The sequence below is a fragment of the Lissotriton helveticus genome, chromosome 2_1, assembly GCF_964261635.1.
Source record: "Lissotriton helveticus chromosome 2_1, aLisHel1.1, whole genome shotgun sequence".
Classification (NCBI taxonomy): domain Eukaryota; kingdom Metazoa; phylum Chordata; class Amphibia; order Caudata; family Salamandridae; genus Lissotriton; species Lissotriton helveticus.
Genome location: NC_136059.1, coordinates 287,537,497 through 287,552,113, shown reverse-complemented (window position 1 = coordinate 287,552,113; position 14,617 = coordinate 287,537,497). Strand labels below are relative to the sequence as shown.

The 14,617-nt window shown below is 41.5% G+C and overlaps 1 protein-coding gene across 26 annotated transcripts in view; it reads left to right on the top strand.

Annotated features, from left to right (window-relative positions):
• The window catches only part of TCF4 (transcription factor 4), a 990,735-nt gene extending 978,072 nt beyond the window's left edge, over nucleotides 1-12,663 (top strand). For 24 of the 26 annotated variants that reach the window (XM_078674835.1, XM_078674838.1, XM_078674828.1 and 21 more), the window contains 3 exons: nucleotides 7,157-7,386; nucleotides 9,739-9,879; nucleotides 10,731-12,663. In XM_078674835.1, the coding sequence (XP_078530961.1) occupies nucleotides 7,157-7,386; nucleotides 9,739-9,875 (367 nt within the window). In that variant the 3' untranslated portion in view covers nucleotides 9,876-9,879; nucleotides 10,731-12,663. The remainder of the gene's footprint in view (nucleotides 1-7,156; nucleotides 7,387-9,738; nucleotides 9,880-10,730) is intronic. The other 2 variants (XM_078674839.1, XM_078674829.1) reach the window with 1 other exon arrangement.
• The last annotated feature ends 1,954 nt before the right edge of the window (nucleotides 12,664-14,617 follow it).

Genomic DNA, 14,617 nt, shown 5'->3' with positions numbered 1-14,617 from the left:
AAACACCAGGAATACAATCACTCAAGCCCTCATCACCAGCAGACTAGACTATGGGATCGCCCTTTAGGCAGGGCTTGCCAACCAGCTCGCAAGAAGACTGTAGAACATCCAAAACACAGCTGCCAGACTAGACCTCAACTATCCACATTGAACCCATATCACGCCACTCCTTAGAGAACTCTACTGGCTCATGATACATAAGAGTGGACACTTTAAACTTCTTACCCACACCTACAAAGCTCTCAACAACACTGATCCTGCCTACCTGAATAGCCGCATTCACTTCCACCAATCTTCCAGACTCCACCGATGTGCCAGTGTCTCACTAGCACAAACATTACGCTTACACAAAAGCAGGGCAGGGGGCCGCAGCTCCTCGTATCTGTCCCCTAAACCATGGATGACCCCCCCCATAACACATCAGAGCCTCCTCCTCTCTTCTTAACTTTTGCAAGAAGCTAAAGACCTGACTTTTGGCGTAAGCACCCAGAGTCTAGCTTCCCACACTTGCTACAGAGCGCAAGGATACCCTCACGGGTCAGTAGCATGCTATAAAAACATCGATAACATGATATAATATACATTTATCACCTTTTGAATCCTCCTAGGTGTCATTCTGAATCTTTAAACTTAGCAATAGCAGGCAGTGACCTAAAACTCCATGTTGACAACACTCCCCCTGGATGTGTCATCACAGAGCTTGCGCCCTGATGTCATTCTCTCTTTTCTGTGCCTTTTAGCACAGATCCTGAGCTTTGCTCCCAACGTTTTTGGTTTCTACTATTGCAGTCCTTTCGCAGGACCAGAGGTTGTGGTGGTGATAGGGGTTATATCCAGCAACAAGGATAGCACTCATCCTATTGATCGTCACCAGCTTCAGGCCTCACCAAATAACTTTAATTCGACCTTATTCAGTCTCTCTATGGTGGTAGGGGTCAGGATTCATTTTTATTTGCTTGCTGGGTGTGCTATTAATTAGGATCAATGGATCCTTCAAATTGGTGTAGTTTGTTGCTTGCTGTCTTTTTTGCCCAATCCACTGCTCATTCAAAAATGTCTTTACTTCTACAACTGGCCCCTGCCAGTGACATGGGTTGAACTGAAGTATTCTGATCAGCCTATAAAGCCGATTTTCTTTATAGGTGCCATCTGGGGAACAGTGATGCAGAGAGCATTCCCTCCTCCACAGTGGATCCAGGACATTCAGGCTGTGACCCCCATGTTTAGGGCTCAGGCCCTAGTTTGAACCTGGAGGGTTATGCGGCTTCTTGGTCTTGTGTATCCTGCTAGTGCCTCATGCTTGCTGGAAGACACCGACTCTGCAGTGGGTCCAACACTGGAAGTGCCTGTTGGACAGCATCCATGTCTTGGATGAGGCAGACTGTGACCTTCAGTGATGGATGACTGGTGCCAATCTGACTTTTGTCTGATGACCTTCCTAGCCCCTTCTGGAGCTTGAAGACATGGCAAACACATTGTTTCTGTGCTGGAAAGGCCACCTGGACGCAGTTCAAAGGTCTCTGGTCTCAGATGGAGGAGCAACACCTCATAAGTCTTCTGAAACTCTGTGTCGTTAGCTTAACCCCCCTGGCTTTATTGCCTTCCATCAGGGGCAGATCTGTCTGGCTTAATGGACAGCGCAATTGCTATGTAGAACAAGCATCATGCACTTTTTGTTTAGAGTCTTTTAGTGTATGATGGTGGCTAGTCCCTCAAGGGGGTTTTTAATGGTTACCATCTTGTAAGTTCTCTCAACTTCAGGGTGGACAACTCAGCAGATGCCAGCTTTGCAGATCATTAGATTAGCTTGTATTTGGAGGTGGAGCAGGGTATTTTCGCCATGTGTAACGTGCCCATGGTACATCTGTTCGGTAATTCAGAGTATCCACATTGTTGAGCCTTCTGCGCCGTGCTGTTTCCTCTTCGAGGTCCTCCCTGTAATGTTTTCTGGCCTCTGTGAACTCAGGCCTCTGCTACATAGTCCTGCCACTGATCTGGCACATTATGTTTGAAAAAGGTCGGCTCCTCCTGACAGCCATGGTTGGGCCTGGAGAATCTGGTACTCTGACCTGTTGAACCTAAGCACATGCCTTCCATTTCAGCTTCCTCTTCTGGAAAATCTGTTGTCCCAACAGCCGAACAGGATTCTGCACCTAAACCTTCACTAACTGTACCTCTTTGAATAGAGATTGAGCGGAATTACCTGAGTGATCGTGATTTGCTGCGGGAAGTTCTGGAAATGATTTCAATGGCTTGTTGCCCGTTTTTAGGTCTGTCTATTCTGTCCTTCAAATAAGTTTGTGGCATGGTGCCAAGACTGACATATTTACCCTCATCATGTGAAGTTGCTTGAGGGACTCCAGTTTGTTCTCTCTTTGGCCCTTCAAGGTCTGGCTGTAGGCCCTGTCATAGGCTTGGTCGGCCTTTTTGCATTTTCTTGATTAACCCTTTGTGATATGTTTTTTGAAAGGGCTTGCTTATAAGCTCCTCCTCTTCCTTTTGTTATGCGATAGTGGGACCTTAATTTGGTCTTAATTCTTGGTGTACACCATTTAGCCCTTACACAGTTGTACCTTGAGTTTTCCGATTATTAGGACTGTCTTACTTATCACCACCAGGTCTTCATGATGCATCAGTTAGCTGGTGGCATAATATGTGCAGTCATCGTACACCACATTCTTTCCTGACAAATTGGTGCGTTGCAATCGAGCACCCTTTCTTCTGAAGGTGGTGTTGCACTTCCCTTTTAGGACAGTCTATCACTTCTGCTTTTTTCACTTCATAATATCCACCTGAGGAGGAGGTGAGGCTGCATTGGTTGAATACCAAATAGGCTCTTAGTTTCTGTATTGACGGGACTAGGGAGCACTGTGTAGTAGATTGTCAACTTTTCGTGTTATTCGCTGGTGTGGGTAAACAAGGGAAGGCAACCCAAAAGTGGGTCTTGTATGGATGGATTGTATTCTCAATCAAGTTGTGTTATGCTTTGGCCAAGAAGCATCTTCCTAAGTGCCTTTGAGCTCATTTCATCAGAGCCAAGGCCACCAATACAGCCTTAGTGAGAGATGTTTCAGCACTCAATATCTCCCAGGGTAATACATGGGCATCCATCCATACCTTCACCAGGCATCTCAGGTCGGCACAGAAGATCATTTTGCAGTGTCAATCCTGCAGGACTCCCTGCTGTAAAGTCCATTCCTCAGACCCTTCTCCTTGCATAACTATTGCGTGGGTATTGATTAAAAAGGTGAAGAAATCGCAGTTAGAAGTACCATCAGAAGAACAAGTTACTTACCTTTAATTCTCTTTCTGGTAGATACTCTGACTAATCATAAATTCCTTACCGCCCACCCTCCTCACAATTCTGTGAAGTGGATTTGTTGTGTTATAAAGGTTCCTCTTTCGTTTTTCTGTATTGTTGTCTATCTTTAGTCAGAGGGAATATGATGATAAACTGATGTCAGCATGCAGGGGAAGCACTATATGGTGCTCCGTGTTGAAATATCCAAAGTTGATGCGGGGTCTAATGTCTACTCTTGCCGCTACCCAGATAAAGAGGCTCCTGCGCTTGCAATCTAAATGCTTCTCTGTGTTTGAAGAAATAGTTCAATGTTCTGCAGTTTCTGGCTCTAGAAGTTTGAGATGTCATATAAGGATGCACCTGACACAGTGTGCTTTCCTACCTCCGCATTCAAAGAGTGTCTATAACAATTTGATTTCATAATTCACTTTTACTGCTTTTTTTGACCGGGAGTACCTTACATTGACAAGCATTTGCAATGCAATAGGTCTCGCATTAGGAAAGTGTGAGCTATTGGTATTGTAAATGACATTTTTTTTAATGTGTTAGCTTTGAAAATATATAAATTAATAGCATTGGAATTCACAAAGCCAATGGCTTACACTTTCCTAATGCGAGTCCTATTGGCTATGGCAATGCTTGTTGGTAGCAAGCAAGGACAGTGCTGTTGTGGTGCTGAGTGATGCTGTTGTGGTGCTGGACAATAAGAAGGAACATGGCCTATTCGCCAAGACAGGACTACCAGGAGGACAAGGATCAAGAGTACCAGAAGAGGAGGAGGATAAGGACCCCCACTGAGATTATGATCACCATTAGGAAAAGGATGACCATGACAGAGGACAGGGTACGAGAGCCAAAGGGAGGACCAAGGACAGAAGGCAACCAGAAAGAGCAGTACCAAAAGGATGAAGAAGAGGGCCAAGAAGTCCGAGGGACTAATGAGGTGAATTAGGAGTAGGAGGACCAGGACCAACAAAGGGACCTGGATTTACAAAACCATAGGTTCACGGACAGGACTACAAGGTGAACCAGAGGACTAGAAACAGAAGTCCAGGCGAACTGGAACACTGGAGGGAGGAACATGACCAGGAACACCAGTACTAGGGGGTTTGGGAGAAACAGTAGGATCATTAGAACCAGGAGGATCAGGAGTGGACCAAGACCATGGTGCTCGGAACAGTAGTATTAGTAGAGAAAGAAGAGCAACAGGAGAAAGCGGATGGGGATTAAAAGGGGGTCAGAACCAGAAAGAGCATGATGACTAAAAACATCAGGATCATTAGGACCACCAGTGCCAAAATCACAAGTAGGATCAGAAACACTAGGAGGACGATGACCGTGTGGATAAGAAATTATTATAGGTCTGGTTACAGATGCAACATACTTTAAAATGTCTTTTACTTATTTTTCCTAGGCAACATCCCCTTGAGAGACTCACACCTTTTCCTGCCCTCTTAAATCATTGGCTACCATTTACACCCTATGGAATGCTGTCCAACCTCACCCCCAAGAGGGCTTCTGCTGCCAAAGTGAGGCAATGAAAAATGTACTACCACCCCCTGCAAGCAACATGTCAAGCAGACAGTGAGCCTTTTTCCAGAATCTGGATCAGCAGACTGGTTACAAGAGATGGCACTCAGAGCGAGGGCTTCTTCGACTCCATGGGCTGGGCTGCAGTGTCATAAAGTACTGTAACTGTGCTGTCCCTCGGTTAGTACGCACTGAGTCACACGGTAACAGGAACGCGAGTCTGAAATATATGTAACCAAACGCTCGGTCATCCTCGTCACAGCCATCTGGTGTCACTCAATGGAGGACCACGACCCTAAATTCTATCAACTATCAACTTGCTTCTTTGACAGTCCAAATTATTTATCTATGTATTTCAAATACAATTGGAAGTTGGCCCAGTGTCTCTGTAAAACATGCCCTGCCAAGTTTGTCAGGTTAAAAGCAACGCATCAAGTGCTGCTGCGGCGTCAGTGTCACTGGGCGCTGTCGCTCAAGGGAAACTGTGCCGTCAGTGGGGTGGCAGGACTGCCGGGCGCTAGGGCCGCATGCAGTGTACCCACTGGGGCTGCAGTCATGTCCAGAGGTACTGGCACCACAGCTACACTGAGAAGGATAGGGAGTGAACCGAGGACTGCGGCTGTTGACAACAAGCAGCGAGGGGCTGCAGGCACTCAAGCCAGGAAGCAGCAGCTACCCGCCATATGCCGGTGAAAAGGAAAGAGGGGCTTCCGTCTTAAGAGGTATCATCATGTCATGTCAGACCATCAGGGTTCCTTCACAGCTTGGTCAGTCTCCATATGTCAGCATATCGGAAGTGCACGGGGGCAGCGTAGGCTCCACTAGGTTGACTAGGCACCTGCAAAACAATGTGCCACTAAGAGGGCACAGCTTAAGCGAAAGAGAAATGGGACCACACGGCAGAAGAGGCAACACTGGTTTGCCTATCATTACATTTTGGGTGGTTGCAACATTCATATGTCACACCAAGGAAGTCCCCCAAGGTACTCACCCTCGGCTCTGGAGAGGATCTCCGCCACGGTTTTCTGAACACTCCTGCTGGTGGCGGGCATCTTGGCGAGGGGGCAGCGCCAGGGGTTCCCCCCTCAGCGGCACCTGCTAGTTTTGGCTGCAGCTGAAGCACGGGGTGCGTCCATTCCAGCCTCCGTTGACCCTGCGGCAGACTGCTCCCCGCGGATTCCGCTCCCTCGCCCTACACACACGCCGCCCTCCCTGCGGGAGCCCTGCGAGCCGAGATGCGGGTTCAGCCCGCGACAATGAATGGGCACAGTGAGGCGGGGGGAGGGGCGGAGCTGCACTCGGGAGAGGGGCAGGGTCTTGCCGCGCACCCTATCCTTAGTAGTGCTTCCTCCTACGCCCCCTGACAGAGAGGAAACAGTGCAGGGGCGGAGAGAAGCTGAAGGTTTGGTGGGTGACGGGCGGACCGCTGTCCCTTCTCTCGTCTCCTTCGGTTAAAGAGACAGACGGAAGACCTGCCGCCTTCTCTCCAGAAATCAATGGTCTCATCGCTGTCTGACTGGGAAAATGTGTGTGTGCGCGTGAGCCCATGAGTGGGGGGGGGGGGGGGTTTGTGCGTGTGCGTGTGTGACCCGGTGAGTGAGGTGGGGGGGCCGTGTGCGTGTGAGCCGGTGAGCGGGGTGTGGGGGGTGTGTGTGCGCGCGTGTGTGTGCGCTTGCGCGCGTGTGTGTGTGTGTGTTATTTGCTTCCTGGCAATGTGGGACAGGAGATGTGCAAGGCGTGTGGGTGAATGTGCGCGCTCACATGGGGGAATCTCCTGCGCGTGCACATCCCCTGTCTCACATTCCCAGAAAGTCGACGACAATAGATGCCTTCGCTGGATGAAGTGCTTCGCCCTGCTACACCAGCTTGACCTAAAATGGACTGAGCTTTACCAATGTAGGAAGTTGGCTTCAAAAGGCACCTCAAATTGTATTCACTACCAACATTTCTCAAATATTATTCTACCCCATCAGGTCCTTAAGAAAATCACCTTAGTTCAATAGCAGGACTTATTAGGAAAATAACAGCTATGAAGTGCATCAGTTGAGCCTTTCCCTTAACCAAGGTGCAGAGTTCATGACCTTCAACCTCATTCCTCTCTATGGTCATGGAATTTCTCAGCGACTTGCAGTATCCTTATAATAGACGGCAGGGGATATTTTATCGCATATGTGAAAGTTTTGCAGTAAGATCCAAGTAAGAATAGGTGTTAATGAAATTAGATAATCTAAAAAAAAATTGAACTAATGATATTTGTTTGCTTGATGCATATTTTCACCAATTATTTCCAACCCTACTAGAAAATGCTTTACTTTTGCTTTTCAGCAATAATGATGATGAAGACCTCACACCTGAGCAGAAAGCAGAGCGGGAGAAGGAGAGGAGAATGGCCAACAATGCTCGTGAACGTCTGCGTGTACGTGACATTAACGAGGCTTTCAAAGAGTTAGGACGGATGGTGCAGCTCCATCTCAAGAGCGACAAGCCACAGACAAAGCTCCTAATACTACACCAGGCTGTTGCTGTTATACTTAGTTTGGAACAGCAAGTCCGAGGTGAGTGGAAATGTAGTTTTAGTCACATATTTTAAAAGTTTTATTGTAAGGTTACGTGTACTCTTTCTAGAAGATACCTCTAGCTCTCCAGCTTTCAGTATTACCAAGTTTGAGTTGGAACTCAGTCATACTGTTGATGTGCTTTTTTACCTCTGATAATTCTTTATTACACCCATATCTCCCATCAGAGTCCTTACCGTACTTTGACAAAGGTACCTTCTTTCTGTATTTGAAAGTTAAGAAGAAGACCCCTTCTTGTCCATTCCAGAGACATTTTAGTCATAAGAGTTTCTAACTTTAGTCCTGCCTTTTCACTTCTCCTTGTCCTGTTTTAGCCTGTCGCTGTTCCAGCACCATTATTATTTGCAATACACCAGTCCGGTAGGATCATTACATGTCTTAGGTTATGTTATTTTGGGCAATGGTGACTGCGACGTTGCAGCAGGTAGGCCATGCGCTGGTGAGTTAGATATGCAGAGCAAACAATTTTTTACTTTTCTTATCTACTTGTTGTTATCGAGGTTTTGCTAAGCCATTTTTTAAGCCCTGATGAAGTTCTCCGTGGAGAACGAAACGCATTGGTTGAGCTGAAGTTGTCATTACTATCTGAAAATATTAATTCAAAATAAAGACGTTACATACTGCAACATTGCTTTGGACTTCTTTTGCCTGATGCACGCACACTCGTAAATGTCAAATTTGGAATCATTTTATATTTTTGTACTTCTTAAGGAGTCATTTTTAAACACTGGGAAGATTTAATAATGTTTTATAGTTAAAATAATTAAAACACATGCTGCTGACATCTGATACGACCTGCCGGTCACACATTAGAATCCAGGCAGGTTCCTCTCAACATTTCATCCTTTTTGAGGTCGAACAATTGAGTACCATTACCTGGGGTAATAGAAGGTATGTTTTATTCTCAGTGCTTAGAAATGGTACCAACTGTGGCGTAAACACCATAAAAACAAATTACTATCACTATATTGCAACATACAGATAATGCTAAGTGTATATCTGCTTTGTTTGAGACATGACTGAAATGCTAAAGTTTACATTTATCAGTTATTTGGAGAAATTAGTGGGCTCTATTTCCACATTTAAATGAATGTAACAGCCAGAAACTAATGTTTTAAGCTTTTTCCGATGTAAGCAGGGTATAGGTTTAGTAATTAGAAATTAGAAATGTCATATTATTTTCCACTGTGATTTTTAAAATATTGCATTACATTTATTGAAAGATAATTCAATATTTGTTTTATCTTGCATCCAAAATGATGGATGTTTTAGTCTTTTATTGCACTCAATGTAAATGTTAAATCGTTCTGTAGGCAAGATATCGGGAACTGAAATTATTGTGATGCATTTGTATTTCAACGAGTTAAGACTAAATGAAAAGGAGCTGATCCAATACAATGAACGTGATCTCTTAGCTAATTTCTAAAAATGTACTTCACTTTCATAATATAAACAGCAGCTTGTGTTGTATTCATGACAAAGAAACTAAATTTCTGCACAAGCTTATAGTGTTCTTAAAAATGTGGTGTACATTATGCAGAAGCAGAACTACATCAAATTTGTAAAAGTTCTGGAATACTTACAGGTTTTCAAATGTTGCAGTGAACGCCTCTAATAATACTAATTAACAAATTAGGGAACATTCGAATATGACATCTTTTAGATTTTGTTTGGTGTAACATTTTTTAGATTTTAGCATACACTGCATTAAAGCGTGGGATACATATTTATGTAGTTTACCTTGTATTTAGGGCTATGGCTTGTCTTAAATGCCACACCCCTTGATGCCATCATGCTGCTTATCCCATGCTCGGAATCAGAAGAGCTTAGATCCCATTACAACACCAGTTACTCAGAAGTATATGTTAAGACTTATTTGTCTTCCCTGTACATATACACAAAATGTAACGGTCTTAAATGCCCATTTGTTCATGTTCAGACTATGTGATGTGGATGCACAGTTGACATTGAGGTTGACTTTTTCTTTATCATATTCACCTATTGAAAACTATAGCGAAACCCTTGGCAGATATTGTAAAACCTCATTGGTTCAAGTCATGCCCCGACCTTAAAATAAGAGACCGGCGCACACACCATTTTTTGGGAACACAGAGGGCATTTAAATGCATTGTTTAATATTTACTTTTGAATCCAAATTGAGGTTTCTAGTGAAAAATGTAAACTTGTTTTGGAACTGGCCAAAATGCGCAAAGTTTGTTAAACGAACTGTTAAATCAAGTTAATGCTTATGCAAGGATATTGTTACTATTTTCAGTATGTTGTGCGGTAAGACAACTCGATAAATGTGCGTTTGCTTTATTTATATTACAGAAAGAAACCTGAATCCTAAAGCAGCCTGTTTGAAAAGAAGGGAAGAAGAAAAGGTATCTTCAGAGCCCCCTCCACTCTCCTTGGCGGGACCCCATCCTGGGATGGGAGATGCGTCAAATCATATGGGACAGATGTAAAATGGCAAGTTTGCAGTTTTGAGAAACCACACTAATTGTTCCCTTTTCTAACAGTGAACAAGGGTCTCATGCGAGGGTACAAGCATACTATAGTCAAACAAGTGTATAGTGAGTTAGTAGTTCCTCATAATTTCAATATGTAGCCATTTCATGATAATGTTACTAATTTTGTATCATTAAGAACATACCCTAACTGCTCCATTAATGTTAGTTTCAGTTCAGTACAACAGCATTGACGTGTGCTGAACTGACAGCACATTAAAACAAAATGCAGATATCGTACCAGTATCTAAAACAAATAAGACCATCATGGCTAGCTCACACGCTTCTATGGTGAACATTTGCGCAATTAAGGGCTTAGTATCCTCATCATGTGTAGTTTTGGCTTTTGCAATAAGTTTCATAAGGGAATTAGGCCCCCATGAGCTCATAGGAGTGTTTATTAGGAAATTAGGTCAATTATCTGACTGTGTGCTCACACGTGAATCAGCAGGCAGAAAGAGCAGCAGTGTGAAAAATCCCGCCTTCCTATACACTAACAGAATGTATTTTCCATTTCTTAACTTGTATGTGACTCCTATTAATATCCTATTTTAAAGGGAATACCTAAAACGGGATTCATTGCATGCATTGCTGAAGTACCTGATGTGTTGTAGTTTTATCCTCAAGGCCATAATAAGTTCAATTTGTGCTTTTTAGGGGAACTTGTTAAAATTATGTATGGATTATCTTGTACCTTTCCTTTCACGAGGGCATATTAATGCACACTCTGGATCAAATACAGTTACTGTACATGTGTAATTTAATTAATTATTCCAGGTTAATTAGTTTGTTTCCTTGATTCTTCTTTTATAGGTCCAAGTTGCCTCATATCTTCGTTTGAATAAGAGACCACTTCCTTAAGAGCTGTAATATCTTAAACCCACACTGCTCTTTTATCCCTTTTTGTAACATAAGACAAGTCTGAGTAGTTAAGAACTGCAGACGCACGAGAAATTTCAGCATTCCCAACAGGAAGGTGCATCTTGAGGGATGACTCTCTTAACATATCATCAGAATGTTTCAAGCAGTACGTTGCAAGCTGTAATGCACAACCGAGAGACTGAATGGCAATCTTCTCCACACTGTGGAACAATGCATTTGTGCCTAAACTTATTTTGAGAAAAATATAATTAATTTGTAAGTCTGAAAAAATATTTAATTTAAAATTGTAAACTTGCAATAATGAAAAAGTGTACTTCTGGGAAAAAAATGATCGTTTCTGTTGGTGTTCTAGTCAGCTAGTGTTTATACTTACTGGATATAACAGGGAAGCTTTGCTGCCCAGATATTTACAAAACCAGCAATTGTCCTATTGAAATGAAAGCGATGACATTAGCCATTCCTTAGCTTAGGAGGAACAGATGGATCTTATAGACCTATGAGAAATATATAAATAAATATATAAATATATATTATAATGTAGTGAATATGGTATGCCTTTGTTCATTGGTTTCACACTTTTTTGCTTCTGTAAAAAAATAGTATCAATTAACTTTTCTAAGAAAAAGGATTTTACTGTAAATAATTTTTTGTGTTTCTGTCCTATTCCCATGTTTTTGTTAATGTAACCTGTTGTGCCAATTCTGTCACGCAAGAGGAAGTGTTGGCAGCATTGCTTTTCATTCATAAATAGGTAGTAAGTTGTTTCCTGCACCTTTTAGTATGCAGGTCTTCTCATTTCATGTACATATTAGTAACAGCATTATGAAAATGTTGCGTGTAAAGTCAGCCTGAAGCATAATGCTCTCCTGTGACCCTATTTGGGGCTTTCAGAGGTACAATGTTAGAATGCTACAAAACGTTACCACTGTGCCTTCCAATGTTTATATCATCAATTTAGTAAGCATGATCAAAGTGGCTGTAATTTAGGAAATTGGCTGAAAGTGTTAAAGCTTGTGTATAGCTGATAGTATGTGTATTGAGGAATTCTCTAAAATATGGTCAGAATCATTGAGGAAGATCCAGCAGGGGTGTTGCAAATAGTATGATAGAATTGATTCAGTTTTGAAGTGGCTTATTGTCATACACACCACTTACTGCCTCCTCCTTGCCAATATCCAATCATAATGCAGAATTGCAAAAGGCCTTATGAATCCTGAAGCATTAAGTTGCACTTTCTTGAGAGGGGCGATACAGTATTTTTTCCGGCCAGTATAAATGAAATTTATATGAAACATAACCTGGTAGTTTTCATAGAGTTGGCCTATGGCACAGATCAACTCATTTATATCAGCTCTGACATCTGAGCACATTTGAACCATCTTCCATTAGTAAATCATCTGCTGATTGACTTTGTTGTACAGTGGACTTGTCTCACAGTGCTCAGAGTTTGGTGTTTTTTAGCACCCTTTTGTCTCAACAGTTTCTATTTTTACAGCCTCTCAACCATGGCATGTATTAAGAATCTCACCCTGGTTCTAGTAGATGTTCCACTTTCCAGCACTGAGTACAGAATGCCATGAACTCATCAAAATGGTCTAAATGTTCCATCTGTTCTCCTGTTTTGCCAGTTATATACATTAGTAATGGAAATTACATTTGTAAATTTTATGCAACAAATGGCAAACGTATCATTATTTTGAAATTGTGTATGTAAAAGTTATATTTTTACATGTAGACTCTTGTTATCATGTGTTTTTAATACATTGTATCAATTTTTGTTTAGAAAATCTGTGTGGTTGAAAAGGTCTCATTTAAATGAAGTTGTGAGAAACATGAATCTGAATCTTATGTTCATTTCAGGAAACATAAAGAACAAATCAGATCACTACCATACAGTCACTCCCGACATCCCCTTACACCTTTTGACTCGTGTGTGTTGAAAATCTGTAAATATGTTGAGTATAAGTACATGAAATGTGTCAATTTGTAAGTACATTTTTAAATGTGGAGGTGGATTAAAGTGATAGACAAATGATGAGCCAAGGGTTACTTCAGATTCCGCAATGACCCATGACAATGCATCAACTGTGTGATCCTTTTTTTATGAACATGTTTTTATAGAAAAATGTATAAACTGTTTTTAAAAATAATCATATCTGCAGACTCATCTTCTGGGTACTGTCAGGCATGATGTGGGTAGATGCTGTGCAGACTTCCCCACAGTCAATTTGAAATGTGTCCCATTAGTCCCTATTATATTTAGTCCTGGGGTCTCTCCAGTCAGTGGATATCAATCATGTGTTTTTTTTAGGTGAGGATTGGAGGAGAATACAAAATGCACCAGCATTTTATTTGATTAAAGGGACAGAATGGCTAGTTCAGTTTACAGACTTGTCAACAAAGCCAGCTGTAAAGTTATGAAAACATTAACATTTCACGTTCCGGAATACAAGACAGCTTGCATCTTTGAGTCCCAGTGTGTCAACAGGAGGTCTGTTCCTGCCTTTCAGTAGAACGTCAAAGGGGAACATTCTGTAACTTATGTTGAATGGTATGACATGCCGAAGGAGTTTTCAGAGACTTGCATATCTGAATTATCATCACACGTAGTCATGTCCCCACAAGTCATGTTGAACACATACTAGACTGAATGTGTCAAAAGACGTATATACATGGAAAGAGAAGAACAACTGTCTTTTAAATGGATGCTGATTTTGTATCTGAACATTGTCCAATGTAATATGCGGCACAAGATGTAACCTAGCCAGTGGTAACCAATGTGTATATGTACACAAGTTGACCAGGACAAATAAGTATTTCAGTTTATTTTGTTCATACAACTGGAAACTGCCTTTTGATTTATGCAATCGTGTACTCTAGTATTACAGTCTTGATAAATGTTATCAATAAAGTACATGAAACTTCAAAACAAAAGTCTTCAGAATCTGTAAAAAAAATAAAAAACTAACATAAGTGTGGTAGCGTGATGCTGTTCTAAAAGCTATTCATTATATGATTCCATATTTTTATATCATATGTATTCAATTTACAATATGGATTTTGCACTAGAAAAAGCCAAGTTCTACTGTTTCACTTAAATCCATATTGATCTGGATAGCAACAACTCTGCATGCTTTTTTTTGTCATTTAGGTTTATGGACAAAGTTTAGCACGTTTGGTTTAAAATCGATCTTTGAGCAACAAAAAAACACACCAATATTTGCTCAAATTAAGAAATCAAGATGAAGACAAATGTTATAAGCGGCTCTCAGAAGCCCATTTAAATCACTGATCCTATTAATCCACCTCCACATTCCAAGCACTTGCAGCACAGATATGTAGAGTTAAGGTTTTTAATCCAGCTGGATATGCAGACATAAGGTTTTTAATGCAGATGTTGTTTTTATTTATTCTTTTTTACCATTTGACATTGATGGAAGAAAGTCAAAATCTGATTCAACAGTATGTCCAACAAGCGATACAACTTGTTCTATTTGAGTCTTCCTGATTCCTTTTTGAATTTGTTGGACTCTTTTCATATTGAATTGCTATCAAACGTGAAATCCTTTTAGGCTTTAAAAATCAAATTAAATCATATAAAGCAAGATCAAAGCGGAATTACAGCATAAACCTGTGCAATTAATTAAAAAGAAAGAAACTGACTGGTAAATTACGGTAATAGTTTCTGTTGCAATAGGGTGCTATGACTTTTCAGCCTATCCCTTTCCTTAATTACAGTTTAATTTTGTTATATTTTCAGCTTCTTTGCACATGGAGTTAATCAACTTTGTCCTGTGCTAGTTTAAAAAGTCTCATTT